General features: G+C 37.9%; 4 protein-coding genes across 7 annotated transcripts; 1 reads left to right on the forward strand and 3 right to left on the reverse strand.

The window, feature by feature from the left end:
* Positions 1-2,063: 2,063 nt before the first annotated feature.
* slc32a1 (solute carrier family 32 member 1) lies at positions 2,064-8,307 on the forward strand. The gene is made up of 2 exons (XM_044121976.1): positions 2,064-3,039; positions 5,517-8,307. Exons 1-2 carry the CDS (start codon positions 2,647-2,649, stop codon positions 6,702-6,704), a joined length of 1,581 nt encoding a protein of 526 aa, XP_043977911.1. The 5' UTR covers positions 2,064-2,646; the 3' UTR covers positions 6,705-8,307.
* An 871-nt stretch (positions 8,308-9,178) lies between these two features.
* Positions 9,179-19,175, reverse strand: aurka (aurora kinase A). 2 transcript variants are annotated; one of them, XR_006371096.1, is made up of 11 exons: positions 18,820-19,175; positions 18,538-18,603; positions 17,700-18,045; positions 17,587-17,623; positions 17,311-17,502; positions 16,967-17,105; positions 16,701-16,849; positions 16,450-16,624; positions 16,106-16,268; positions 15,655-15,752; positions 9,179-9,517 (listed from the first exon to the last, which is right to left on the reverse strand). XR_006371096.1 is itself a non-coding variant. In XM_044121977.1 (10 exons), the coding sequence occupies exons 2-10, from the start codon at positions 18,598-18,600 to the stop codon at positions 15,721-15,723; spliced, it is 1,296 nt and encodes a 431-aa protein (XP_043977912.1). In that variant the 5' UTR covers positions 18,601-18,603; positions 18,820-19,175; the 3' UTR covers positions 15,520-15,720. The 2 variants fall into 2 exon arrangements, 1 of the variants encoding a protein (XP_043977912.1); XM_044121977.1 differs by lacking the exon at positions 9,179-9,517 and having other exon boundaries at positions 15,520-15,752.
* On the reverse strand, positions 10,134-12,515 carry LOC122833966. The gene is made up of 4 exons (XM_044121978.1): positions 12,319-12,515; positions 12,007-12,159; positions 11,677-11,769; positions 10,134-11,301 (listed from the first exon to the last, which is right to left on the reverse strand). Exons 1-4 carry the CDS (start codon positions 12,451-12,453, stop codon positions 10,996-10,998), a joined length of 687 nt encoding a protein of 228 aa, XP_043977913.1. The 5' UTR covers positions 12,454-12,515; the 3' UTR covers positions 10,134-10,995.
* Positions 19,176-21,447: 2,272 nt separating the features above from the next.
* Positions 21,448-26,974, reverse strand: prelid3b (PRELI domain containing 3). 3 transcript variants are annotated; one of them, XM_044121982.1, is made up of 6 exons: positions 26,737-26,918; positions 25,366-25,534; positions 24,138-24,227; positions 23,610-23,680; positions 23,408-23,510; positions 21,448-22,487 (listed from the first exon to the last, which is right to left on the reverse strand). In XM_044121982.1, the coding sequence occupies exons 1-6, from the start codon at positions 26,766-26,768 to the stop codon at positions 22,371-22,373; spliced, it is 582 nt and encodes a 193-aa protein (XP_043977917.1). In that variant the 5' UTR covers positions 26,769-26,918; the 3' UTR covers positions 21,448-22,370. The 3 variants fall into 3 exon arrangements, with proteins under 3 accessions (XP_043977917.1, XP_043977914.1, XP_043977915.1); XM_044121979.1 differs by having other exon boundaries at positions 23,408-23,680; positions 26,737-26,974; XM_044121980.1 differs by lacking the exon at positions 26,737-26,918 and adding an exon at positions 25,915-26,691 and having other exon boundaries at positions 23,408-23,680.
* Positions 26,975-27,776: the final 802 nt, after the last annotated feature.

Here is a 27,776-nt window from a genome sequence, read left to right on the forward strand (position 1 = left end):
AGAAAATAGATTTGACCACAAATCCTGTACACAATATAGTATTCCGGATTCCCGTCTGTATCACCACCGGACATGTGGGTCAAACACAAAACCTCCCTGGCAGTAGCGATAAGGGGCTATGATTGGTCATATTTATGCTGACATGGATGGATCCTCCCGGGACTTGGCACCCTGACCCTTCGGTGACACCCGGCGTGGGTGATGAACTGCAGGAAGCATTTATTCCTTGCACCGTTTACAAGTTTTGGCAATGTGCATCACCTCTGCACAATCTGAAATGTCTACGGTCGTAAATTTGTGTATTTTCACAAAAATCTGCTATTATTATTATTATTATTATTATTATTATTATTATTATTATTATTATTATTATTATTATTATTATTACTACTACTACTACTACTACTACTACTACTACTACTACTACTACTACTACTACTACTACTACTACTACTACTACTACAGTGGGTGCTGGGAAGCCGCTGCGACCTGCGGGCTGGTGGTGTCAGAGCTGCTCTTTTCATCCTGCAGCGCACTCCATCAGACAGCTCAGAGCGCAGATCTGAGCAGGTCTGCAGCCCGCTGATAACAGCTCCGTCATTAACTCTTTCATTCAAAGCTTCAGCCATTTTCGTTCCCACGTAGCTGAAAAACACACACACGTTCGCACACACAAAGGACAGGACAGACAAAGCAGAGCGAGCGATTTATTGGCCTTGTATTTGTAGGGTTTTACTGGTGATACACAGGCCTGATAATGCTGCCCCGGTAGCCTGGATGCGTCGGAGGTGTAGTTTGGCTTTTGTGCGTTTATTCTATCCTTAAAATATTGAATTATGTTGAACTTAAAGCAACATTTTCGTCGAGAAGTTTCATATTTATTTAACTGAAGACCAATATATCAAAACATATTGTTAGATTGCACTGTTTGCTTTGATCTAACAGGAAGGAACAATTTAAAAAGGCTTAAAAAAATATTTTACTCAGACTTGTATTTTATGCCAAAATCGGAGATTTAAATATGACACTTTGTTATTTTTACCAAGTATAAAGAGCAGCAAGGTTGTAGCAGATGCATGTTAGTCTGTGTTACTACAGGCTGAAGTGGCGCATCGAGTCGAATAGGCCGCAGCTTGGTGTCCTGGTGAGACTCTGTGAGTCTGCAGCCTGAAGGCAGTCTGAGGATACAGAGAACACAAAGTACTACTGACAAGGCACCGCCTGCAAAATGATTACAGGAATGTGGGTCTGTGTTACACAGCAGCTCCATGAATGCATATTCCAATGAATGGAATTACGAGACTGCTTTGTCATATCTTTTAAATTGAGAAAGAAACCATTTTTTATTATTATTATTTTAGTTTTGCATTAAGAACAGGGAAATTGCCTTTTTGGAAGGAGATTTTTTTTTTAAATAAACAAATAAGTAATGATTCTAAAAGATAGAGAGAGACAGAGAAAAGGCAAATCTATCTCGAACCAGGAGGAAATTTTTCATTTCTCAACTCAAATTGTCAAAGCAACATGGTGGTTGGGGTTTGTTCCTCCGAAGCTGGAACATTTTTTGCGGATACTTCAGAATTGCATGCGCCTTGAAACGAAAGAGGACAAAGTTTCCATTCATTAAAAATATTATTCTTTCAAACTGAAACTGTCATTTTGATATTTTTTTTTCTCCCTGAAATTTCACCAAAAACAAAGAGAATTCCACTTCGAGCATCAACAAACCTAACGTCGATCAACGCGGTCCAGAATAATCCCATTGATGCTTCTCTGTCCTCTTCGCTGAAGATAAATTTGGACAATTTTGCAGTTTTAAAATTGAAAAGCTTCTAGATTTCTGTGTAATATTTTCTGCTCCAAAGAGTCGGGTTTCTTCACATTCCTACCCTCCTTTATAGTCGTAAAGTTATGCAAGATTTGAGGCCCTCGGAATGCCATTGGATGTTAGGATGAGGCATAATAGATTCTAGGTTGGGGAGAGCTGGTCGGGGTGCAGCAAGCACCTCCCCTAGAAATGCAGCAAATCTCTCCCGTTTTCTCCTGGTGGGGCACTGGGAGGGCTGGAGACGTGCTTTGCATTGGCAGGCGGATGAGGACACGTGTCTCGTCCCTGCCTCCCCCTCCCCGGGCTCCACGGTACCGCATTGGCATCAGTAGAGGCACCTGAACTCCTGGGGAAAGCTGCCTGCCACCTTATAGCTACCCCCTAAAATAAAGAACCCGCAGCACAGTCCCTGCAGGAACCTGTGGCTTGACTTTTTTTTCTTTTTCTTTTTCGTTTTTTTTTGGTCGTGCGTAAAGCTTTTGCGCACAGCGCCTCGGAGACTGAAAAGGTGCGCTTACACTCGTCGAGCGTCAGATCGCAGCACCAGGATGCAGAAACGGAGCAGCGACGTCTGAAGGTGACATGAACCTGGGGATAGTCAAGAGCATCAGCCGCACACACAACAAGAAGTGGAGATAGCAACTGAAAACCGTCGTGTCTTGAAGCCAAACTTGCGCTTTTCCCTTTGGCTTTATCTCATGCTGAGATTAAGGAGCTGCAGAACACAGTAGCCTCATTTTTCATTGAGTGGGGGGTAAAAGGAAGAAAAAAACATCTAATTAGTCAGTGGACAGTTTAGGGTCAGCAGAGGAGGAAAAATGGCGACATTAATAAGAGGCAAGATTTCTAATAAACTGTCAAACGCAGCCACGGCTGTGTCCAACAAATCCACGGCAAAGGTGAGCGGGATGTTCGCCAGGATGGGCTTCCAGGCCGCCACGGACGAGGAGGCTCTGGGCTTTGTCGCCTGCGACGACCTGGATTACGACCACCGTCAGGGCATGCAGATGGACATTCTGTCCTCCGACGAGATCGGAGGAGAGGGTGGCGGAGAAGACGGAGGGCTGGAGGGGGACAGCCACTACCAGAGAGACGGCACCGGTCCGCCGCACTCTGCCTCCAAGGACGGGGGCTCGAACAACGAGTTGTCCGAAGTTAAACCAAAAATCACCGCCTGGGAAGCGGGCTGGAACGTCACGAACGCAATCCAGGTAAAGACTTGGTTCTAATTGGTTAAACCGCCAGTGGTGGGGCTGTGAAATATGAGAATAATGCACACTTGAAAGGAAATAAAGAGAAAAAGAAAACGAAAAATAATTTATTAGTTTAATAAATTGGTGATTTTTATTGATTGTGGCATTTTAATTATTATCAGAGGAGGGCATTGATTTAGAATCGGCTCATCCATTAATAAAAGTGAAAGGTATATGATGTCCTAGCACCGTTAACCCTCCCCTCCCCTCAACACACATTCTTTGTCTGTAGTAATTTTATCTGTATGATGTACGATCCTGATAATTCTGTAGACCAATAAGGCAAAGAGGTTCAAGTCTTTCTTTTTTATATACCAAAACAAATATATTGTCCTGTTGGAAATCAAAAGTAAGGAGCTATTACAGCATTTAAAACTTAACAAAAAAAAGTGTGTGTGGACGGGGGAATTCTACAAGGAGAATCACAGTTTTATTGAATAAAATAAATTCTTTAAAAAAAAAAAAAAAAAAAACACGTCTCACTGAGAGACAAAAAGCTGCAGAAATTAGGAGTAGAGACTCGTGAGTGCGCACTGCATAGGGGGCTATGCGACAAAAATTCCTCCATCCACGCAGTTCCTTTTTATGCTGTGGTCATGGACTGACGTCAGAGTGTGTCTCCTCCAGTCTGTGATGACGTCAGAGGCGGGCGGATGCGCTCAAAGCCATGTGGAATACCCACAACATGAAAAACATGACAACTTATGTGTAGTCACGCTGTGCAGCCGCACATAAACATGCTGCAAGAGGACAGGGCCGGCCTAAGATAGCATGGGGCCCTAAGAGATGCTTTAATTAGGCCAGTTAGCCCCGTTGCCCACCAACCACCACAGCACCTCTAAATATTGTCTCGTGGAAATCCACAGTAAACAACTATTAAATTAACTTTATCACTTAATATGTTTTTGCTTGACTCTCGTTTCTGCAACTTCATGTTGTTATATTAATAAGAAGAATAAGGATATTTATAGAGATGTTTATTTGTTTAATGTATTGCTCTTCAACGCAGCAAAAGAAATATATATATATTTATAAACTTTAAAATACAATTATGAATTAGAAACCTTCCCCTTTTTTTTACAGCAGAGGTACATCCACAAAGTTATGAATGGGGTCCAGACGGGCTGATGATAATCTTGAGATGGCACAGCAGACACTAAACACATCTAAAAGAGTATTATGTAGAACTTGAAATTTATATTTCACTAAAAAAAATTTAAACAATCTTGATCTTCGGGCTGCACAGTGGCGCAGTTGGTAGAGCTATTGCCTTGCAGCAAGAAGGTCCTGGATTTGATTCCCGGCCGGGGGTCTTTCTGCATGGAGTTTGCATGTTCTCCCTGTGCATGAGTGGGTTCTCTCCGGGTTCTCCGGCTTCCTCCCACAGTCTAAAAACATGACTGTCAGGTTAATTGGGCTCTCTAAATTCTCCCTAGGTGTGAGTGTGTGTGTGAATGGTTGTTTGTCCTGTATGTCTCTGTGTTGCCCTACGACAGACTGGCGACCTGTCCAGGGTGAACCCCGCCTCTCGCCCGGAACGTTAGCTGGGGATAGGCACCAACAACCCTCCCGACCCCATTAGGGACAAAGGGTGATTAGAAAATGGATGGATGGATGGATTTTGATCTTCCATATAATTTCTTTAAACAACGTAGTCATTCAGCTTATACTTTGAAGTAGCAAAAATCAGCTGGCAGACATTCAAAGAAGAGATAAACATTACAAATAAATGAGTGTATAGTCTTATCAATGTTTGTCCTTTGGCCTCTTAAATGTAGAGATGATGAAACTACAAATCCAAAGTTTTGAGATTTATATTCTCTGCAAGTATTCAAGCGGTCTTGAGGGTCTCTCTACTGGAGCCCTTAATAGAATGGCAGTGATGTCACTTCCTGACTAATATTAATGACTTTGGAAAATTTAAGAGAAGAAAATACAAAGTTCAATAAGTTGCAATTCAATTGTTTATTTCTGTAATTTATAAAAATATGTTGTATTTGTCTTTAGCTCCACTTCTTGAATGTCTGTAATGTATTCCTGATACTGTCTTTTAATAATGCAGGAATCACTTAACATAAAAAATAAAAAATTAGTGGCATCATGGTATGATGGCCAACATGACAAAATCAGCTAATTTAGTTTGTATACAGGTATTTAAAAGTGATTATTTACAGACTGCATGCCATTTAAAAATAAAAACTTTAGCATCAGAATATATTTTTATCTATTTATTTGTTTGTTTGTCCACCTTAGCTAAGCACCAACAAAAAACTCCGGAAGTCCTCGTGTTACGTTTGGTTTTGGTGTGGCCACCCCAAAACTATATAACTGCCCCCATCTGTTCACCACAGCCAAACTTTCTGGATGCGCCTCTGAGGGTCCGCTCTGTACAACCTGACGACACCAGACAATGTTTTTGTACTTTCTGTTCCCAGGGGATGTTCGTTCTGGGCTTGCCCTACGCCATCCTGCATGGAGGATACCTCGGACTCTTTCTCATTATTTTCGCCGCCGTGGTGTGCTGCTACACGGGGAAAATCCTCATCGCCTGCCTGTACGAGGAGGACGAAGACGGGCAGCTCGTCCGTGTGAGGGACTCCTATGTGGACATTGCCAACGCCTGCTGCGCGCCCAGGTTCCCAACGCTGGGCGGTCACGTCGTGAATGTAGCTCAGATCATAGAGCTGGTGATGACTTGTATTCTGTACGTGGTCGTCAGCGGGAATCTCATGTACAACAGCTTCCCCAACACGCCCATCTCCCAGAAGTCTTGGGCCATCATCGCTACCGTCGCTCTGCTCCCCTGCGCCTTCCTCAAGAACCTGAAAGCCGTCTCCAAGTTCAGCTTGTTGTGCACGATGGCGCATTTCGTCATCAACGTCCTGGTGATCGCCTACTGCCTATCCAGGGCGAGGGACTGGGCCTGGGACAAGGTCAAGTTTTACATCGATGTCAAGAAGTTCCCCATCTCCATTGGGATTATCGTGTTCAGCTACACCTCGCAGATCTTCCTGCCGTCCCTGGAGGGGAACATGCATAAACCCAGCGAGTTCCACTGCATGATGAAATGGACTCACATCGCTGCCTGTATCCTCAAGGGGCTGTTCGCCCTGGTGGCCTACCTGACCTGGGCGGACGAAACCAAGGAGGTGATCACAGACAACCTGCCACCAACTATCCGAGCCGTGGTCAACCTCTTCCTGGTGGCCAAAGCTTTGCTGTCCTACCCGCTGCCCTTTTTCGCCGCCGTGGAGGTGTTGGAGAAAACCTTCTTCCAGGACGGGGGCCGCGCCTTCTTTCCGGACTGCTACGGAGGCGATGGACGCCTAAAGTCCTGGGGACTGACTCTCCGATGTATACTAGTGGTGTTCACCTTGCTCATGGCGATCTATGTGCCGCACTTCGCCCTGCTCATGGGCCTCACCGGCAGCCTGACGGGCGCCGGGCTCTGCTTTCTGCTTCCCAGCATCTTCCACCTCAAGCTCTTATGGAGAAAGCTTCAGTGGCACCAGGTGTTCTTTGACGTCTCCATCTTTGTAATAGGCGGTATATGCAGCATATCCGGTTTCATCCACTCCATAGAGGGGCTCATAGAGGCTTTCAAATATAACATAGAAGAATAGAGACGAGTCATTGGATGCATCCCAATAAATTAGAATAGAATCATAAAGCAAATTTATTTTACTAATTCAGTTTAAAAAGTGAAACTCATATATAGCTATTCATTGCATACAGTGGCACATTTTCCAAATTTGTTTTCTAGTCATTTTGCCTATACAAAATGAAAACCCCAAATTCAGTTACTTTAAGAAGAAAAATATTCCAAAGACCAATAAAAAGATCAATTTTGATAAAAATATGTGCTATTATCACCACAGCAGTTTTCAAGTCAAGGGTGAAAACGTGAAAACTATTCATCAGACAGTCACTGGCACCCTGAGCAAGAAGAGCAACCCAGAAAAAGTTAACTACTAAAGAAGCTGGTTGAAAGGTGGAAAGGTGGAAGTTGAGTGGAAGGAAAAACTGTGGAAGAAAGAAAAGAATTAGAGAAAATATCCAGTTGCTTGAGCACTTTAAATGGTCATCTCCTGGATGAGTCAGAATCTAGGTGGACTGCAGTTAAAGTCAGAGGCATCACACACAAAACTATCCAGGGCATGGATCACAGCTGGAGTCAATGTCAGAAATGTCTTGATTAAGGTAAGAATAAAAGCAACTGGTCTAAGTGATTCAAAGTTCTCTTGCCAGAAATAAAAGTTAATTTTCAATTTAATTTAGAAATCAATCCAAGCCCAAGACTGTGGAAGACTAGTTTACAAGCTCCGAATCCAAGTTGTCTGAAGTCCAGAGGAAAATTTTTCACATCCAGATTTGAGGATTCTTGTCATCTGCTGGTGTTGTGTTTTATCAAGTCCAGAATAGGACCTTCTAACAGGAAAGCTTAGGTAATCTCATGCTTCACTATATTGACCATTGTGTCACTATGCTTGACTGGCCTGCTAACTCTCCTGAGCTAAATGCCTTTGAGAATATTTGTGGTTTAAAATCCCTTTTCCCTCTGGTCCTATGTAATATTCCAACTTTCCCAGAAACTGAATGTGAGGTTTTCATTTACTGTATTCCTTATAGACGCAATAGACGCTTGAAACAGCGACGTCTCATCGCCTGTAACGAATCTATAAAATATGTTTCGCTTTTATTTTGCTGAATTAAATTGCTTTTTCGGTTATATTTTAGTTTATTGAGATGCACTTGTACTCGTTAACTGCAAATTTCCATTTAGTGAAAACATTAAAAACACACAAACACTAAGCGGCGTGCGCTCCTTCCCCCTCTGCTTGATTCATGCGTAAATGCGCGCACTGAGCACACACACATTTGCGCACAATCTCTCATGTATTTTACACACACAAATCTAACAGCAGCGAGGGAGTCTAACGCGTCCGCCCAGTCGATACGTGTTGTATACATATGCGAACAAAGGAAACACAGACATATTTTCCAGTGAAGTGAACGTTTACAACAATGACCTTAAGAAAAGTTGCAAAAAGAGGGCAGACGCTCGTGTCGCTCTTGCGGTGCTTCTTCCCCACATGAGGTCGCAACGAGCGCGTTTGAGAGGCTTGGAGAAAGAAAGAAAAATAATTAAGTTTAGTTTAAACTGCAACGTGACTGCAGGGGCTGACACTGGTGTTAAAGCCCAAAACAAGCCCGTTATATATATATATATATATATATATATATATATATATATATATATATATATATATATATATATATATATATATATATATATATATAATGATCTGCATCAAAGCCGAACAACGTTTTTTGTTTTTTCAATTAATAAAAAAAATCTGAATATCCCTGATAATAAAAGCTGGCGGTGTTAAAACATCAAATAGAAGAGAGCAACTGTACAAACTATGCATTGAATGTATGATACAGGCTACAGAAATGGGACATAGATACAAATAAAAGTTAAGTGTTCTGGTTCAGTGGCGTGGACGTGTTGATGCTTTGACAGGCCTTTCCCCTCCACAAGACTCCTCATTTTTGATTCTGAGCTTATCAACACGCAATAACAAAATCCCATCTTAACTTCTTCCCATCTAGTGGCCTCCCTCCCCCAAACCTCTCCATCCAGCCCCGTTTTCTCTCAACATGGGAGCTCCGAACTGAAACTGCACACCGAATTTAAAAATAACGCATCTAGATCCACACATGGCCTGTTTATGAAAATTAATTTGATATGCTCCAGTTTTAAAAATTTCGATGTCTAAACATATATTTAAAAAAAATTAAAACCATACAAGTGAGATTATCAAAGAGGAAAATGTGCATACATTTTTCATTCTGTGCAATCCAATGGGTCCTGTGGAAATGTTATTAAAAAACCCGTATGTGTAGTGTGTTATTGTGGTTTCAAAAAGATGGAATGTATATCTCAAAAGTGGTGATAATATATCGTGAAATTAATATTAAAGAATAAAGAAATAAGTGAAATTATATTGTAAAAATGTGTGTGGTTTTATGTAAAAGAGAACGATCAGAACATGTATTTTTTTTCCTCTATAATAAAACACAGAAAATGATGGTGATGGTAGGAGTCATATATTTTTCTTTTAATTAGATTTTTGAAAAAGAGTTTCTAAGTTTATTTTGACTCGGGCCGCAAATTGGTCTTTTCACTCTACATTCGTGTCTTTGGAGAACTTAAGAGCAAGCATGTTTGCGCTTGAACAGTTTTCTGCTGCGGGCGGGCATCCGGCCTTCCTTTTAATTCACTCTGTTGATTCCCTCCTGAGCACGCGGGTAACATCTGGACGAGCCGTTCATTTATTTCCGGTTGGCTTCATTTGTAGATGTCAGGAAATCACGGCAACTGCAAACGAATCTAACGACCAGATGGGCTCCATCTTGCAGATTAAAGAGCCTGTTCACATGCAAAAGAAGGTATATATAAACAAACAGACTCGTACTTCCTTCTGTATTTAGAGCGATCACATAGTCCTCTTTTATGAAAATGTTCAGAAAGTCCTAAAGGGGGGGAATGACTTACGCAAAATATGCAAATAAAGTCCTAACAGCATTTAATTATATAAACTGTAAGATTAATTTTTTAATCATGTATGATTACAGTTTGCGCACCCAAATGACAGAAAATCCCAGATTTATAGCAGTCAATTCACTTTATACACTGAAAGAAAAAAGCTGTTCATTTTACTTAATTTTATTGTGTACATCGGTCCCACACAATGCAAATAAGTAGAACCGACATATTTTCTCTCTTTCCCTCAAATACTTAAAGCTCGTCAAATCAACATATTTTATTTACATGAGATTACTTGAAAATATTAAGTTGAAACTACAAACATTTTATCTCTTACCATAATGTAAATATATTATGTATTATCAATAACTTTTTTTATGTCCCAGCAACACTATTGTAATGAATAACACCAGCTTATTTTTCATTGCCAGTATTACTCAATGAAATTGTGTTGGGCGAACACAATTCTATCATGTTAATGGAACACATGTTACAGCTTTAAATCCTACTTAATTTTTTCAAGTTCTCTATATGCTGTTCTACTGTAAAAAATTAAAGACTGATATTTGACAAGAAAGACAAAGAAAGTGAGTGCTACTGAACAAATTAGTTTTATTTGAAAGAAAATTTAAATCTCACCATTTTGTACTTAACATATTTTAAATTGAAGAGACATACATTTTTTTAAATTTAGTAAATACAATTTTTATGAACATGAAGGAAAACCTGAGACATATTTCTATAAAAGATGTACAAGATTATGAAAAGTATGTCAAATTTCTACAAACTGTTTTTGAACATGTATTCAAATGACATTAATTAATGCTGCAGTACATAGCTTTACAGACTTTTTTTTAACATATTTGTTAAAACTATCAGTATGTTATGTCAATATGAGACAAAGCTAAACTTTTTACACCAATTATCTGTCACATGTCTTACTGATTACTATGTAATACCATAGTGATAGTCTAAACAAATGTGTAAAAACAAGAACATTTTTTTACAAGGGAAACACTACATCTTAAAATTTTATCTATAAGATATTAATATGAAAGACAAAATGATTTAGAAAAGTATGTCAAATTTCTAAAACAATTCTGAACATGTAATTTGCATGACAATAAATCAGTGTAATGTAACTTTTATAGCAAATTTCTTTAACATATTTGTAACACTAAGTAGCAGTAGTGTTATAAGTAGCACTACATACTGGAACGTAAAAGCTGCTGAAGCCCAGTCTTTCAGGTGAAGCGTTCCTCATTAAAAAATACATTTGTGTCCTCCAATAAAGAATACAACAAGAAATACAAAAACTGAACATGAGAACATTACCAAATTAAACATGAGAAAATCTCTATTCACTCATAGAGGTGGTTTTTAAGGGACAATGCCTTGTTTGACAGTTTACCTCCATCCAGTTCCATTAGTATTTTCTGTAATACCTCGAAAGTGTAGCGGAGGTCAGCAGGGTAGGCGAGGTTCATTGCATATATCAGTCCAAAAAGCATTGCAACAGCTGTTGGCACACTATCCAAATTGGAAAACACTTTGATACCTTCAAGAACGACCCCGATGTCTTCATCTGCTGAAGAACAGTCTTTAAGATGAAAAACACCGATGGTGGTGGCTCCAATACCCTCTTCAATATTAGCTTCATCCACACCCTATGTGAAGAAATGACAAATTAATCTCTTTCTCTAGACCTAGCTGTATCTAGTTCTTGATATATAGATATAGTTAACATAACATAGAGAAATAAATAGATATATAGATAGATTTATATAGATCGACAGTTTTAGAGAAATAGATAGTTTTAGATAGATAGATATCTCTAGTCCTTTCTCTACAGATATCTCTAAGTATACCTACATGTAGATATAGACAGATCTATGTGTCTATTCATGTAAAGATAGATCTATCTCTAGATAGCTAGAGACATCTAAGTCTATATAGATACAACTATATGCAGATCTAAATCTATTTCTATATTTAGATTGATTTATCTATCACTAGGTGTAAATACACATTAAGATACATACCACATATTTATGGATGAGCTTGGCTGGATCTTCTCCCATATATATGCAGACTCCCTTAATGACACACTCCCGTGCAACATCAACATCTTCACACTGAAGGAAATTCAGTATGAAAAAATTAGAATTTTTTTCAAGCCTTGTGCTTCACAATGAAGTTTAATAATGTACTTTACCCAAATGTTTTTTATGGTGAAGAGATAGAAACTAATAAAGTTAAAAGTAAAGTTTTAAATGAAAATAAGCAAGAGTAAAAGTCCAAGTTGACAACATTTAAAACAAGAAAAATGTAATTTTCTATATTATTAGTTGTGTTATGGCTACATCACTTACATCATCTATTTGTGCAACAATTTGTCTAAGCTTTTGTCCGAGCTGTCCTCTTCTTTTGAAGAGCTTCCTCAGGTTGTCACAGTGGAGATCCAGTTGAGAGAAGAACTTTGAATGAAGCGGTATGGTCGTAATTCTCTTAAACTCAGCATTTATCTGAAAAAAAAATGAGCACAAAGGAATGATTTTCAAATTATAAACATCTGGAAGAAGGCCACAATCACTCGTGTTGCCAAAGTGAACAGTGAAGTAAATGTGCCTAGACATCTTAGATTAACACAGTATCCAAAAAAACATGTATGAGACAGGTCATACCTCTCTGCATGGACAATGCAGGTATGTACATGGGAAGTGGCAATGACGTCCAAAATGTGGATGTTTTAATTTGTAGTGATGCAAAAGCTTGGACCTACTTGACACTTTTTCTGAGCACCCCTTACAACTCCACATTACCAGCGCCACCTAAACCTGTAACACACAAAGATAACCTTGAGTGAGATAACTGAAAATCCAGCAGGTAACTTCACATATATAAAAAAAAAGAAAAAAAAATCTAAGCTCTTCACCAGATTACCAAAACTCAATGTCCTGACAAATATCTGCCATCAGCATAAAATTCATGGGTGCTAAAGTTTGGAAGGCACATTTGAAACTTAAATTTGTTTTTTTATACTAAATCATCTTGGCTTACAAAAATGAATTAAAAAAGCAATTCCTATCTGGGAGCCATAATTAATTTACATCTGTTCTACAACCCAAATTTGTAAACACTTTACATTGAGTCTTCCCTTAAGCTATTGAAAAAAGGGTGAGCTCTCAGACGCCGCCGCCGCTGGAGGGGCTGACACTTACGGAGCGGCGAGAGACAGCGAGCCAGAGACGACTGTTGGGCTCACAGTAACAACATCTACATGACAAACATTCTACCTGTCATTAATAAGCATGTCACATTCACAAAACAGTACTGTTCCGATGCAGGTGGTTCATAAATCTGTCAAAAATGTTCCTAGCACACTATTTTTCGAATATTTCTATACATTTTTTTTAAAGAAAAAAAAAATGTGTTACCATATATTGCAGTTATCAGTAGATATTTACAAAGGACACTTTGCATAAGTCTTGAGAATTTGGAAAACATTCGGATTTTTACTCATACCGAATACTGTGCTCCAGCACAGGGCTGGACCATTGCGCCCCCAGCGAACTGTGCTGGATGGCCTTGGCATCCATACAGCGGCGCTGATGCAGTCGAACCGTTACGTTAGCAAATTGAAATATGAAGATGGAGGGGATCATTAATGTTGCGCAGTGCACCACAGATAAGGGAAAATAACCCAGAAACCCGTCGAAGTACTCAAAATCCCTCATATTCTTATTTTGTCGTTCTGTCAGCGACGCTACATGCAGAATTGTTACCATAATAACGAATATCGGTTCTGTTAGTGTATCATGTTTCCACAAGGGTATAATCCCAGAAGAGGTGGCTCATTTGCTTGACAGTGCTAATATGAAAGAACAAAAAACATGCATTTTCTATACGAACAGAACATTGAGAAGCCAGTCGGTTCTAAATCGTCACAGTAGCCATGAGGGAAATAAAGTAACGGACACTTCTCCTGGTGGCATTTCACTGCTTGGAAACTATTGAAACCACCTCGTTGATCTATCCCAAGCACACAAATTAAAAATATGATCGGTAACAACCGTCTTCTGTGGACAACTTTGATGGACTATAGCATACTGTTCTGTACTGCTGTATTTAGCTACAGCTATTAGCTATACTAATAAGAATAGCTAGCAAAATGAAAACCAAAGAACATGCAGATAGTTTAACAATGAGCTATTATACAAGACAATAATCATGTGGAAACATTCTGAACTACAAAATATATATATATTTAGATCACTTACCTAATCGATATTCCTCTAAAGATTTGTCTTAAACGTTCTTGTCGCTGAGGAGTCGGAAGAAACTGGGCGGCAATCGCGATATCTTTACAAATATCTTGTTTGGCTTCTGATTGGTTAACATTAAAAAGACCGCTCTTATTATTATCCAATCATATTTGAGAGTGTCTTTTGATATATTGCATCATTTCCGGTGATGATAAAACATGATTACAATGGTTTTAGTAATGTAATATAATTACGTTAAACCAACGTAAAGAAAATGTGTAGTTTCATTATTGTTGATAATTAAGTAAATGATTCTTTATTCAATCGTGTAAATACAAGAGACATAATTGTCTTGTGTAGTATTAACTTATTTTGTTTGTGCAAAATGAAAGACCCCTCAATTCTCATTTTTTCAGTGTACGTTCTCCTATACTTCTCTAAATTTTCGTAGGGAGACACCTACCGGACAGAGAGATTAAACGCACAAAAGGTGGTTAATCAAGTATACAAATCACGAAAGTGTAGTATAATCAAAAAGTTTGTCCATTACTTCTTGTGCTTTTGCTTTTTTGTCACACTTGAATGTTTCAGGGCATCAAGCAAATTTCAATATTGGATGAAGATAAAATAAAATTTTGAGTAAATAAAATATTTTTAGATTTTTACTTTTTTAAAACTAAGATTCCCCTTTGGGGGGAAAAATAAATTGCCTCATGAATTAACATTGTAGTGGTGGTAATTATGTTTGACTCCTTTGGTTTCTTAAGAACTGGAGAACTTTTTATAGTTGATGGAATCAGTAAATCCTGCAGATAGAGAACCTTAAACCCAAACATATTGGTTCTACAGGAGAGTAAACCAACACACAACAGCAAGGTCACCTATGAATGACCAAAAACAAAATAAACCTTAGGACTGGCCTACCCAAAGCCTGTATGAGCTCAAATATGCTGTTCATACTTGGAAATTCTCCAAGATAACTGAATTAAAACATTTCTGCAAAGGACAGCACTTTTCTTTTTATGGTACTAAAATGCTTGACAAGGTTAATAAAGCTATAAATGCTTCTAAAGGGCAACCAGGCTTAGCCAAAGAAAATTTAAATGTGTATATATATATATATATAAAAAAAAAAAAAATCTACAATAAAATTGCAAAAATATTCTTTTCCCAGTTTATTTGATTACTTGAGTACAAGTAATCAAATCAACAATAGAATGACTTAAATAAGAATATTGGCATTGGAAAGCTCCAGAGATAAATTGAAAGCTGAAACTGATTCAGAATGTGCATCAAGATGTTTTGGTTTTTAATAATTTTCCTTCAGTACCTCTGCAGGAAAATATTTTTTTTTCTGCAGAGGTACTGCATCTTCCATCAAAAAATGATCAGTCCATTTAAAGCAGAATTATTCTAGACTGCATGCGGTGCTGCTGTACCAACAAATATTTAACACAAGAATGCTACACTCATGAAAAGAAAACGGATGAAAAACAGGAATGTTTTCCTGTACCAGTTAAATGTGTTAAGACCATGAACATAGTTTGCTTTAGCCTCACTCCTCAGCAGCACCCCAATAAAACTAGAAAGCACTTTGTAAAATCCTCTGATGAAACAACCTTTCATTATGTAGATTTGTTTTTATTTCCATTTTGTAAACAAGAAAAAGGCTTCTGCCAATTCTATCTTCAAAAATAAACCAACTCATATAGACACAATTACAATCCAATATGTTATTTAAAATGAAAAACATACTGAGTTTCAGTGGTTGTCTGGCGCCCTCCGCTGGGTGCTTCTGGTTACAACTATACTTGAATTTGATCAGCAAGAGCAAGTCCTGGAGACTACAAGGCCTGCAACCAAGAAACATCTCATTGATTAACAAAATGTTTCTGCTTCTAAATGTAAATTGGATAGGAGAAAATGTATTCCCATTTCAAGTAACAACATCTCCCAAAAGCTTGAGAAATTTTTCATAATTACTAAAAAACAGTGAAATATTTACAATATTTAAAGAATGTCATTGAGAAGAAACTCAGGATAAAGGGTGACAAAGTGGCTCAAGTATCTGCAGCCAAAAAAAATCCTCATTGTGAAAATCTTTTGAGTCGAAGCAGACTGAAAAATTAGCTGCATGTTGATGTTGTGCAGAACTGTGTAGGCACAGCCAGCTGTTGGGAGTGCAGTCACTGACTGGACGCTTCACCATTCAGAGTTGTGGGCTTCTTGGTTGAGCAGTGGAGCACCCAAGGGTGGGAGAGGACTCCCTCAATGGGCAACCTCTGCATGGGGTTGTGCTTCAACAGCTTGGCCACCAAGTCTTTAGCTCCGGCACCAATGGAAGTATGTGGAGGGTAACTGTACTCCACCTACATCAATAAAAAAAATAAAACATATTAGCTGGTTCGTACACCTAAAAGATTTTTATTTTGGATCCGTGTGCTCCAAAAAGCTCAAATTTTTGTAATACCGTCTTTATCCTAAACTAGGAATTAGGAGTTGAATAATTACACGTATTTTACACAAAAAACACTTCATCAGAATTCTTACCCTTGAAATCCTACGGTAGGTTTCATCATGAGTTTTTGCTTCAAATGGAGGTTTTCCAACAAGAAACTCATAGCAAAGGACCCCCAGACTCCACAGGTCCACCTTCTCATCATGAGTTTTACCTTCGATCATCTCTGGGGGAAGGTAGTCTAGTGTTCCACACAGGGTGGACCTCCTGTATGGGAAGAAAAACAGGATGTCAGATCTGAAATGACTACAGAGCATGCTAAGACATGTCAACATGCACATACCTGGAAGATGGAGTGTGTACAGACCAACCAAAATCAGCAATCTTCAGTTCCCCGTTACCTCCCAGCAACAGGTTCTCTGGTTTGATGTCTCTGTGAATCACATTCTTGGTATGACAGTAGTGGAGCGCATCTGCCAGCTCCATGATGTACTAAAAACACCACAAGCAAAAAAAAAAAAAAAAAAAAAGTCACATCTGTGAGCTTTAACCAGACCATATGCGAGTTATGTTTAAAATGGTGACTGGCTGGTAAATTGCGACAGTTACTGTTGCAGTTCTGTCCTCAGAGAAACTCCCACAGCGCTGCAGCTCGCCATACAGCTCTCCTCTGGGTGCATATTCAAGGATGAGATACACACGAGAAGCATCATGGAAATAGCCATAGAGGCGAAGGATGTTGGGATGTCTGCAGAAAAAAAAAAATAGATTCAGAACATAATTCAAAGTTCTGCAGACAACTTAAAAACAGAGAAAATAATGTGAGCTGAAATGCATTTTAAGATAAAAGTGTTGATTTGTGCAATAAAGCGTGTGAAAATGTATACAAACCATTCTGATTAACAGTTTTAAATCAACCTGTTGGTTGACATTTCATTAATAGCACATTGTACCTCAGATGAGACTGGATCTCGACTTCTCTCCTCAGCTGGTGCTCTACCCCAGCCTTCTCCAACTGCTTCTTGAAGAGAACCTTCAGGGCCAAGATGAATTTGGTCTGGCGCTCTCTAGCCAGGTAGACGTTGCCAAACTTGCCCTTTCCCAAAGGACGGCCAATGTCAAAATTTTCCAGGCTCCATGGTTTCCTGTTTGAAAACAGAATGTAGCTCTCATCTCATTTTAAAACTGCATAATGCATGAAAAGTATTAAGATTTTACACTTTACATACTTTGATGACGAGGCCTGACTGTCCTTTGCAGGTTTGGCTAAAACAGCAAATAAGTATTTTAGTATTCATTTAAAACTCTGACATTTCCTACTCCAGCTCAGTGATGCACTCACTCTGCGGCTTCTCCTGCTTTGCTGGTTCCGACGGAGGCTTGGTCGAGTCCGAGTGGCCAGCTGGCACATGCGTCTTTGGTTGGTTATGCTGGGAAACGGGTTTTGGCTGTGGTGCTGGAGTTAGTTTCATAGTGGCTGGGTTTACATTCTGGTCAGCAGGAAGAGGGTGCTTGACAGCTACAGAGACATGAGGTACTGGGTTCTGCTGGCTAACGGGTCGCTGGATACGCTGCGGCCCATTCGACATGCCCAGAACCCGCTGATGCTGAGTCGGTGTGACTACAGACTTCTGAATGGCTTGTGAATGGTGAGACACAGGAACCCGCTTCGGTCCATTGCTGTTTGACTGCAATCAAAACAAAAATGATTGCATTCAAAGCAATAAGCTTAAGTACACAATTAAATGTGGTTAATGTGAACAACTAAGCCATGAAATCACTTTATTTCTTTATGTCAATAGAGTTCCAAAGAAAATCCATTTAAAAACGCAGGTCTTTTTAGAGCAGTATTTGTGGATTTAGCTATGATCGCTGTGACATTTTGTGTTACCTTTTGAAAAGAAAAAAAGAATTTAAAGACTGGGAAGAAATTGTATTTGTTTTCTAGTCATTAGTCGTTATAATAAGTAAAACAACTTAAGACCCACATTGCACACCCCTACTAGGAAAATAAACAGATTTTATATTTTCAATTACAGGAACCTGTAAAATTATTCCACATTGTTTATATCTGGAGATTCAACACAGTGTCCTTTAGTACAACTCACATGAAGCCAAATATTTACTATACAATATTTCCTATTTAGCATCTTAAATATCATTGAAATGCTATGCATTACCATTAATTCTGGCCTTTGGGGTTTCGTGCCCTTTACCACTTTGAACGAGGCGGAAGAGTCCATGATCTGTTAAGAAAACAAAATGGTTTGATTAACAAATTATTAGAAACACAAATTAAAGAATCTAGCGCTTTTAATTTTATTATATAATAACCCTCAACCCCACTATATAATTTAAGTAGGCACAGCAGCCATCTTTGTGATCCGTGACTTGCTAGCTTAGCGGCAAACGCTGAAAACACAATCCACAGAATACCTTTGAAGCATGCCGTCATTACTTACCTAAATGTATTATTGCACAGTCTCCAAAAGCAACCGCAACAGGCTATTATGCAGAATAAAAACAGCTTTAAACCAGGTAACCCTACCAGGCTACTTAGCAGCTACATCGACCAGCTAACGGTAGCTTCTGTTTGAGCTACATAAACAAGGAACACGTAAAGGAACGCTAAAATATGATAAGCTTTACTAACAAAATAAAATAAGAGCCTTTGTAATTTGTGTTATAGAGAGGAAAAACTAGCCAAAGAGCTAAATCCACAAAACACTAAACGCAAATCGTAGCTGAGAGAGAACACGTCGTTTAAACGCAGCCTGTTTGATTTCAAATGTCCCTCGGTTCCAAACCTTTAAATAAACCCCAGCTACCGATAGGCTGCAGGGATGTGATAAGCTTGATTTTCATTGGCTGATGCAGGATGCTAAACGGGTAGGGCGACACGTCATTGTGACTTCCAAAGGAATCTTCCAAACACGAGACGGCAATGCAATATCCTGAGGCTTAATTTAATGCCCTATTCTAAAATCAAGCATGTGGACCCACACATACATATCTTTATTATGTCTATGAGCCTACATTTAAAAAGTAAATGCTTGTTCACCCTTCTAACTAAACTTAAACTGATATTGTGTGCTTCTCCGTTGGTTTCTTCCTAAGAGGAAGCTGCAAGTCCCTAATTTGGCCGCTTGGTGTCAGCAAATAGCCCGATGACGAAGATAAAATAGAATCTTTCAGAATATAAATTGATGGTAAAAGAATAAAAAATACTTAATAAACAATAAAGTAAGAGAAATTTCTTATAAAATTATTCATAATGTTTATCCTGTTAAAGCCTTTTTGATCAAAAGATATAAATGGAATTTGGACCCTATGTGTACTTTTTGTAAAAAATAATGAAGAAAAGCTTGTTCATCTTTTTTGGGATTGTAATTATACCAAAATATTCTGGAGAGATATGTCAATTTTTTTTCATCAATAAAATCTCAATATTACTTTAACAGAAAAGGATATTTTGTTTGGGATAGAGAAATGTGAACTTGTCAAAAAAAAAAATTATATCTTGTTAACCTCTTTATTATTTATGGTAAATATCATTATCATACCTCCAAACATTTACAACAAAAACCTAATTTCCAGATTTTATTATCTTCTATTAATATCTATATAGAATCTTTAAAAATCAGCTCAAATGTTAAAGCCATTCAAATCATAACTGCCCTTAAAGAACTACAACCCTCGAGCACCGATTTAATTTTGATATTGTAAAATAATTGTTCTATGTTCTGTAAAGCCCTCTGATGTTGTATCTGTGTAATTATTAATGTTCTATGTTGTTCATATATGTTGTTTGTTTGCAATAAAAAAAAACAGCAAAAATTTAAAATAAATAAATAAAATAAATAAATTGATCCAATATATTTTAATAAGGTCAAAGTTCTCACTTCACTGGACTGTTAATATTACATAAATTGACTTGATGTTAAACCATTAATATGTGAGTAGAGTTTGAGTTTATAAGCAGGAACTCTTATGAACTCAAACAAACTAGGATATTTTATGCTTTTTTATGTTTTTTGTAAAATATTTGAATCTTTTTCAAAATAAATCATGTGAGGACACTAAAAGGAAGACAAAACTGGAAAAAAAAACACATAGCACTGTCTCTCAATGGTCTACAACATTGTCAAAATTGTAACTTATTTCAGTAGTTCTGCTGTAAAAGTGAAACTTTTATATAGATTTGTCAGCCTGTGATATAGGCCATTATTTATTTCAGTTTAGAAACCAAAATTATTTTTTTTAGGAAACTGCAATATTATAACATGAAAAATTGAAAAAGAAGTCATGTTAATACAGAAACATGCACTCATTACTGGTCAGCACCCCTATTACATGGATTGCGGCATCAACCTGGATCATTTTTGGCGGTCAGTCAGACAGTAATACCATGGTCATTATACTTGGCATTGTTACTTTTGAGAGAGAGGGCAGGTACCAATTTAGTCCTATTACAAAATAAAATCAATCATCTATGAAGTTCTATAAAACCTTGTCGATGGCTGCTCTAACTTTGAAGTTGATATGAGATAGTAGTGGACCAGCAACAGAAGATATCAGCTCCTTGCATCCCTAAATCTTCATTTGATTCTACTTTCCATTTAAAATGCTTGAATAAAACATTTTGAGTAGCCCGTTTCTTGAGTTTTGACCCTTAGTAAATTACCCTCCTGGTAAAGGACATTAGTGACTGTCAAGTCAGCAATATTCCTATAAGCTGTGATGACCATGACAGAATGTTTCTGTAATCAAGTTAATTTTTGAAATTTGTCTTCCTGAGCATTCCAGTTTTCTCGTACATTCAATTAAAGGATTTAAACAGCTGTAAATTGTTGTCAAAATTAACACCTCTATATAAATCTGTTTATACAAGTTTCACTTTTAAACCCTAAAAACTCTAAACCCTAATAAGAATCAAGTCCTGTTCAATTGCTTTAAGCTTTCCAGAGGGAAAGAAAAAAAATATTTCAAATATCCAGGCCTCCATAATCCAGATTTCTGATTTGAAGAACTGACACAAAGTAAAATAATTTTACAGCTCACTCATTCAGGCACCACACAAAGAGCACAAATTGCAGTTTTTAAATAAAGAAATTTATTATCACATTATTAATAGACAAAAAAAATCCACAACCCTCTTTAGAAGAAACTAAATAAATAACTTTAACAGTTTAAAGACATTTATAAAAGGGTCATGAATCAATTTTATGACGGAAGACACTTAAATACACCAACAAAAGATTGCTCCTGATGTCGCATTGGAAAGAATCTTCCCATCAACTCAAAGTAATAAATATGGCAAGTTTGATCCTCTCATAAGACAAACATTTATAACAAGTTAATAAATACAGTCTAGAATCAGGCTTGCACATGGTGCCCAGTACAGAGTCCCAGTATTGCTGCGGTCCCACAGAAAAGTGTTGAGAGGGTTTCTGACCCTTTAACCTCCTCATTTACTCCAACTTTTGTTCATAAACATAATTTAAATGACACTTTCACAAGTAGTTTTCTGCCATCACACGTCAATGTAAGCCCCTTTAGTCTCTTCTGGAGCTCAATAAGAACTGCCTCTCTTTACAGCTCATCTTTGTAGGAAGCTGAAACTAGAACAGTCGATGACATTCTGATATAAAAATATCAAAGCACATCTGGCAAAGATAGGTGTGAGAGAGATTGGACAAAAAGCAAGGTCTGCTTTGGCACTTTTTCTTGTGTTTCTGGTTCAGCCAGTTGCTCCTGTCAATAGTGTTTAAACCTGTCCCTGAGTGTGCTGCATGATTCTCCATCTGTTGCCCACATCAGTGCTGTGCTGCCCTGGAAAGTCTCTTCAGAACCAGTTAATGCTGGAGTCTGCTGCTTTAAATACATCTAATGTAGATAGTAAAGTGTACCCCTTGAACACTACAAAAAGCCCAGAGCACCAAATCAGCACCAGAGCATCATAAAGGGAGGCTGGTGGTCTCAATGTACAGTCTCTAAACTAATGAGGAAGGTGTCATTTCTCTGTGACTGCAGCAGCCATTGGGGTTCGTATGGTCCCTCGCGCTGTGGCTGCCAGCTCCTCGATCTCTGCGTTCAGCCTCCTTATAACCCACTCCATGGCTTCACGGCCCTGAGCAAGAATAAACATATATAAAAATTTGTTGAAAAAAACTTAGATTTTTTTTTTAAATCACAGAACGATGAAATTTAAGAATGTTACAGAACGTCTAAACCATGAAACAATAGCGATCGAGCTCATAGCAGAACTTTGTAAGAAGAGAGCTACTAGCAAAGACATACGAAGAATGTTATTGTGGCTGTTCCAACATTCAGTCTTTAGATAACAAGGCACATTGCCCAACCTTGCAAATTCCTTTCTATTCAAGTCATTAATTTTGTTAAGAATTTAGTAAAACATTTCACAAAGGCTGCATGTGAAAAGAAAACCTACAGGGACAGATTATGGTCCAATAACGTGAAAACCTAAACTCAATCAATTTTAATTATTGTTTTAAAAAAAACAGCACTTCATGTTGAATCAAAATGTAAGACAATTAAACTATTAGTCATTTCCTGCATACTTAATATTTGCACTTTAAGAACAATTTAACAGGGCTGATCAGTCCTCTAATGTTTGCAGTTAGTATGAACTCGCATCAGACATCAAGGTTGTCTGATGCAAGATGAAATACAATGAAAGAGAAAATGCATCGCTTTGTGGTTTAACTGCACTAAAAAATGTGCTAAATGCAGCTGCAGTAATTTTGTTCTTTTTGTGGTAATTTCAAAATAGGGTGTAACAGTGTTTTAAGTTATTTTTTTGCTCTCCATTTGGAATTTTAAATGAAATTCAGGTCATTTCAGAAAGCAAAACAGTCTTGATCCATTTCCACATGTTAACATTAGGTATAAAATTCTTTTCAGGTACTTGTAAACAAAACAAACACAATTCCCCCTTTGAAATCTGGTTTCAAAATTAAAAGGAACCTGATTTCAAATTGAGAAGTCACAGATCCATATTTTGGATCAGCCCTAAAATAAGTGTTTTACCTTTCCAGCATTGGTTGAAATGGTGTTGGCCATGACCCCTTCCAGGTAACTGCTGAGACTGATGCCTTTCACTGAGATGATAGCTTCTTGAGTTAATATTGTTCTAAAAAGAATGATGATTTGAAAGAAATCAGAGAGAAAATTTAATACATCACAATTCACAACGCAAAAAGAAAAACTGAAAGAGTAACATGAAATATACTTCTCTGGATCTTCAGGATGTGGTTTGTAGGTTAACCTTTCATCCACAGACACCATGTTTGTGAAGGTGATCTGAAGAAGAAGCATCAAGAATTCGTTTTAGTTAACACTTGAAGTATGTGCAGCTTACGGGGTAATTTCCACACCCAACGTCGGAACAGTTAGACAAGTCTCCCTAAGCTCTTAACAATTCGTCTTGAAACTTCAAGAAGACTTGTATAACAAGTACAACTTCATTCTGAGAATCATGTCATTGAACAGTCTGAGCTCATCCGGATGAAAGTAACACAAAGTCTACCTAAACTGGGTGTGTCTGGTCGAGACTGACACCACCCCAAATACAACATGCTTTGTCACTGCTTGTCATCAAATAGGAAAGAACAACAATAAAAGAAAGCTTTAATGCTTTCACTCTAGCCGATATTTTCTCCTGAAATGAAATTCAATATCTTTGGCAGACTTTGAAATCCCAAATTCTACAGGAAATCTAACCAAGCATTCAAAAGAAAAGGTTGTTCTTATTACTCACATTTGAAGATTGAAGTTCAAACATTTTCTCTTTTGGATCCACAATCGAGCTCTCCTGAATGTAGGTGCACGTTCGTACATTTCCGATGAGCTAAAGGAAAAAGAGGAAAACGTTTTACAACCAGGCTAAAATTTACAAACTTCCTACACTTATTGATTTGTTTTTATTGACTACCACATAAAACCTCCTGTAAAAATTATTTAACATCTATTATGTCACTGTATTTTGAATAAAATATAATGATATAATTCAAAAAGCACTGATTTAACATCAATTTTTAATACTTCATAGCTGAATTAATACAAATGTGTTCTTCTTATGACACCACATTGAATTAATAACTTTTCACTTTAGTCCAAATATTAGAAATTTGATTTTTTAAATTCTTTAAACCATAGGGAAAACCCTCATACAATACCATCATAGACTTTGCTAAGGATAAATAAAAGCTGATTTTTACATGCTAAATAATACTGGGATTATAAGCCACAGCTCCCAAAGAGCCTTCAAAATGTACCAAAACTCAAGATATGAAACATAAAGTTTGTACACACAGGAACCACAGAATATTTTATTAATTCAATGATGTGTAAATAAACTAGAAAATCAGGCAGCAAAACCTTTGGTCTTAAAAAACAGAATCATGATATTACTAGAGAGAACAGACATATCCTCATATATCTAAACAAGAGTTGCTGGAATGGCACAGTATCAGTTTTCTGCAACCTCATCATTCCAGTGTTTGAATTACAGAGTTCAGTGAATCACGGTTCCCATAGGAAGAGTTTAAATTACACGTTGTGCAATTCCAGAGGGCTTCGTCACTGCTCTGCTTTCAAGTCACCTCTGGTCCTGACCGAGTTGACACACAGACGGAAAGTTACATCACACGGTATCAGGGATCACATCTGAGGAATGACGGATATGGGACCACCATGTCCTGTACAGCACGAGCTGTGGCACGCCGCCAAGAACTAGCTGTGGCTCCAACAAGAACCCATGTCTGTTACTATACTGTTACTGGACAGAAAAGCCTTGCATGTTAAGGTCAGATACAAGCATGGAAAGTTAACCATGTGATGGATGTATTTGGATTTTTGTAATCCATTTTATCACACAACTTTTAATACAAATATCACATTGTTTTCCATCACTGTCTAGAAGACAGTCATTGAACAGTCTGAGCTCAGAATCTAGAAAGATTATGTGTTCGGGTTTTGACACTCACAGATTTTACAATGGACGGTAGGCCCCACTCTGTGCTGAGCAGCCTTTTACTGTGGAGGCGGCCCTGTTGGTCAAGGTTTCGGTCTAGTACATCCACTCCAAACACACTGGGATTCATGGGATTTGGATACTTCTGCATAGCAGCCTTGGTCACCATCTCCCAAGGATGGCTGTGGGGGCAAGAGTAACAAAAATACAAAATTTGATAAATCAAGTCACACACACAATACTACCATTTTACACAGCAATCCAGAGTGCAATGAATCATTTTATTCACAATTATACATTTACCTAAATGCTACAATTAACAGTTGAACACATTCCTATTCCTACAAACGACAATTGTTTCCTCTTATTAACTACATTTACTCTCAAGGTTGATTAGCAAAACACTAAAGAAGCTCTTACTTCTTCATTGTTTGTAGCTCATACTGTCGCTTCAAAAGAGCAGAGGGTTAATTTTAAATTGAATTATATTTCATTTAATTAACCTTACAGTTACAGTTTCTCCATTTAACTAAAGCATTCTTTAAAAAATATTTGAACTTACAGATAGGCACTCATTAGAGTGCTTTACTCGATCAATACATAATTATCCATCCATCCATTCATTTTCTAACACCCTTGTTAGAAAATAAGTGGTGCTCGTGCCTATCTCCTGCTAACGTTCCGGGCGAGAGGCGGGGATACATAATTATAACATGACTAAAATATAAAGAAAAAAGCTGAATTAAACAGCTCCAGCTTTGAAAACTTAAGGAAAAAAAATATTTGTATGTAATACGCAAAACAAAATGCTTAAAATCTGACTTTTCAAAGAGCGACAGGGAGAACTGCTAGCTAGTAGAAGTAGAACACAAACGTTTCCATGGAGACACGTGAACACGCCGCCGTAATTTAGTAACGTGTGCAATTACGACAGCACGTACGGAAGAATGTAGGGGAAAGGTTAAAGGGGCTGCTCGGATCTGACCCGCGAGTTACGCAAGCCGAAAACCTGCAGAGACCAGTCAATGATAGCCTCTTATGATCAGTTTAATTCAATTTAATTCAAGAAATTTAATTCAATTTCTTGGCCGCTTTAAGAATCATTTAAGTATTTTAGTGTTATTAAAACCAAAGCAATTACGGTACAGTATATCAGTGTACTTGATACGCTCGAACATGTTATAACAAAAGAAACAAGAGTTTATATATAGAAACATGGCTTTTAAAAACAATGTTCAGTGGTCTATCTTTGCATATGGTATATTACACAATCAAAATAAAAAGAAAATCAACGTTAATAAAAGCTCCGGTCAGGAAAGTCGGTTTAAATCTGCAACCAGCAAACGGAACACACATTGCCTGAATGGATGAAATCTGAACTTACTTGAATATGTGCTCCGAGGTCCAGATTTTCATAGTAAGCAGCAAATGCTATGAAGCAGCTATCAAACTGGTAGGAAGACGGTCAGACTGACAGATCTAAGGAAGCAGCACATGAAGTGAATGAAGAATCCTTCCGCCCCATACCAGCGCAGCCGCAGTCACATGAGTCCATTACGCATTTCCGTCTCTTGAGTCATGATGCAAAATTGAAATATGCCATGTTTTTTACTTAAACTTAAATAAACACTCACTGCCAGATATGGGATAATATTAAGTTCCCCGGGGATATCTGATTAATTTATTATATTTTCTATTACAAAATTGTTTGATAGATTGTTTAGATATTTTGACATCAAATGCGGGAAAAAATGTTTAATGCATAAAATGTTTTAAAAATATTTTTTCTGGCATATAACTGCCCAGTCTTATCTTACCTCATCCATCCATCCGTTTTCTGTTCACCCTTGTCCCGTAGAGGGGTCGGGAGGGTGCCTATCTCCAGCTACGTTCCGGCGAGAGGCGGGGTACACCCTGGACAGGTCGCCAGTCTGTCGCAGGGCAACACAGACACATACAGGACACACACACACACACACACACACACTCACACCTAGGGATAATTTAGAGAGACCAATTAACCTGACAGTCATGTTTTTGGACTGTGGGAGGAAGCCGGAGAATTATTGTAAACATTTAAATACTCCTTAATTCTGTCTGAAGACCTCAGCATAATGACTTTCATTGAAAATGTTTTGTTAAATATTCATTTCACATTATACATGTTGCTGCTTGACCTTCTCTTGACCTTATAACCTGTCCTGAAAAAGAACGTTGAGATGTCTGTTGGCACCGTAACCTATATTACACATAATCTCTAATTTGTCACTGTACTGTACAAGAGTTCAGTCAACTGTACTGCAGAGTGCAGGGGCATCTGAAAGTCAAGTGTGCTTATCTAGAAGTGAACATGCTCTGTCCAAGTTATGCGTAATCGCAGGGCACCAGACTTGTGCAAGTGGGAGGAAACAGTCTGACAGCCTT

This window comes from Gambusia affinis, linkage group LG07 (genome assembly GCF_019740435.1).
Source record: "Gambusia affinis linkage group LG07, SWU_Gaff_1.0, whole genome shotgun sequence".
Taxonomy (NCBI): domain Eukaryota; kingdom Metazoa; phylum Chordata; class Actinopteri; order Cyprinodontiformes; family Poeciliidae; genus Gambusia; species Gambusia affinis.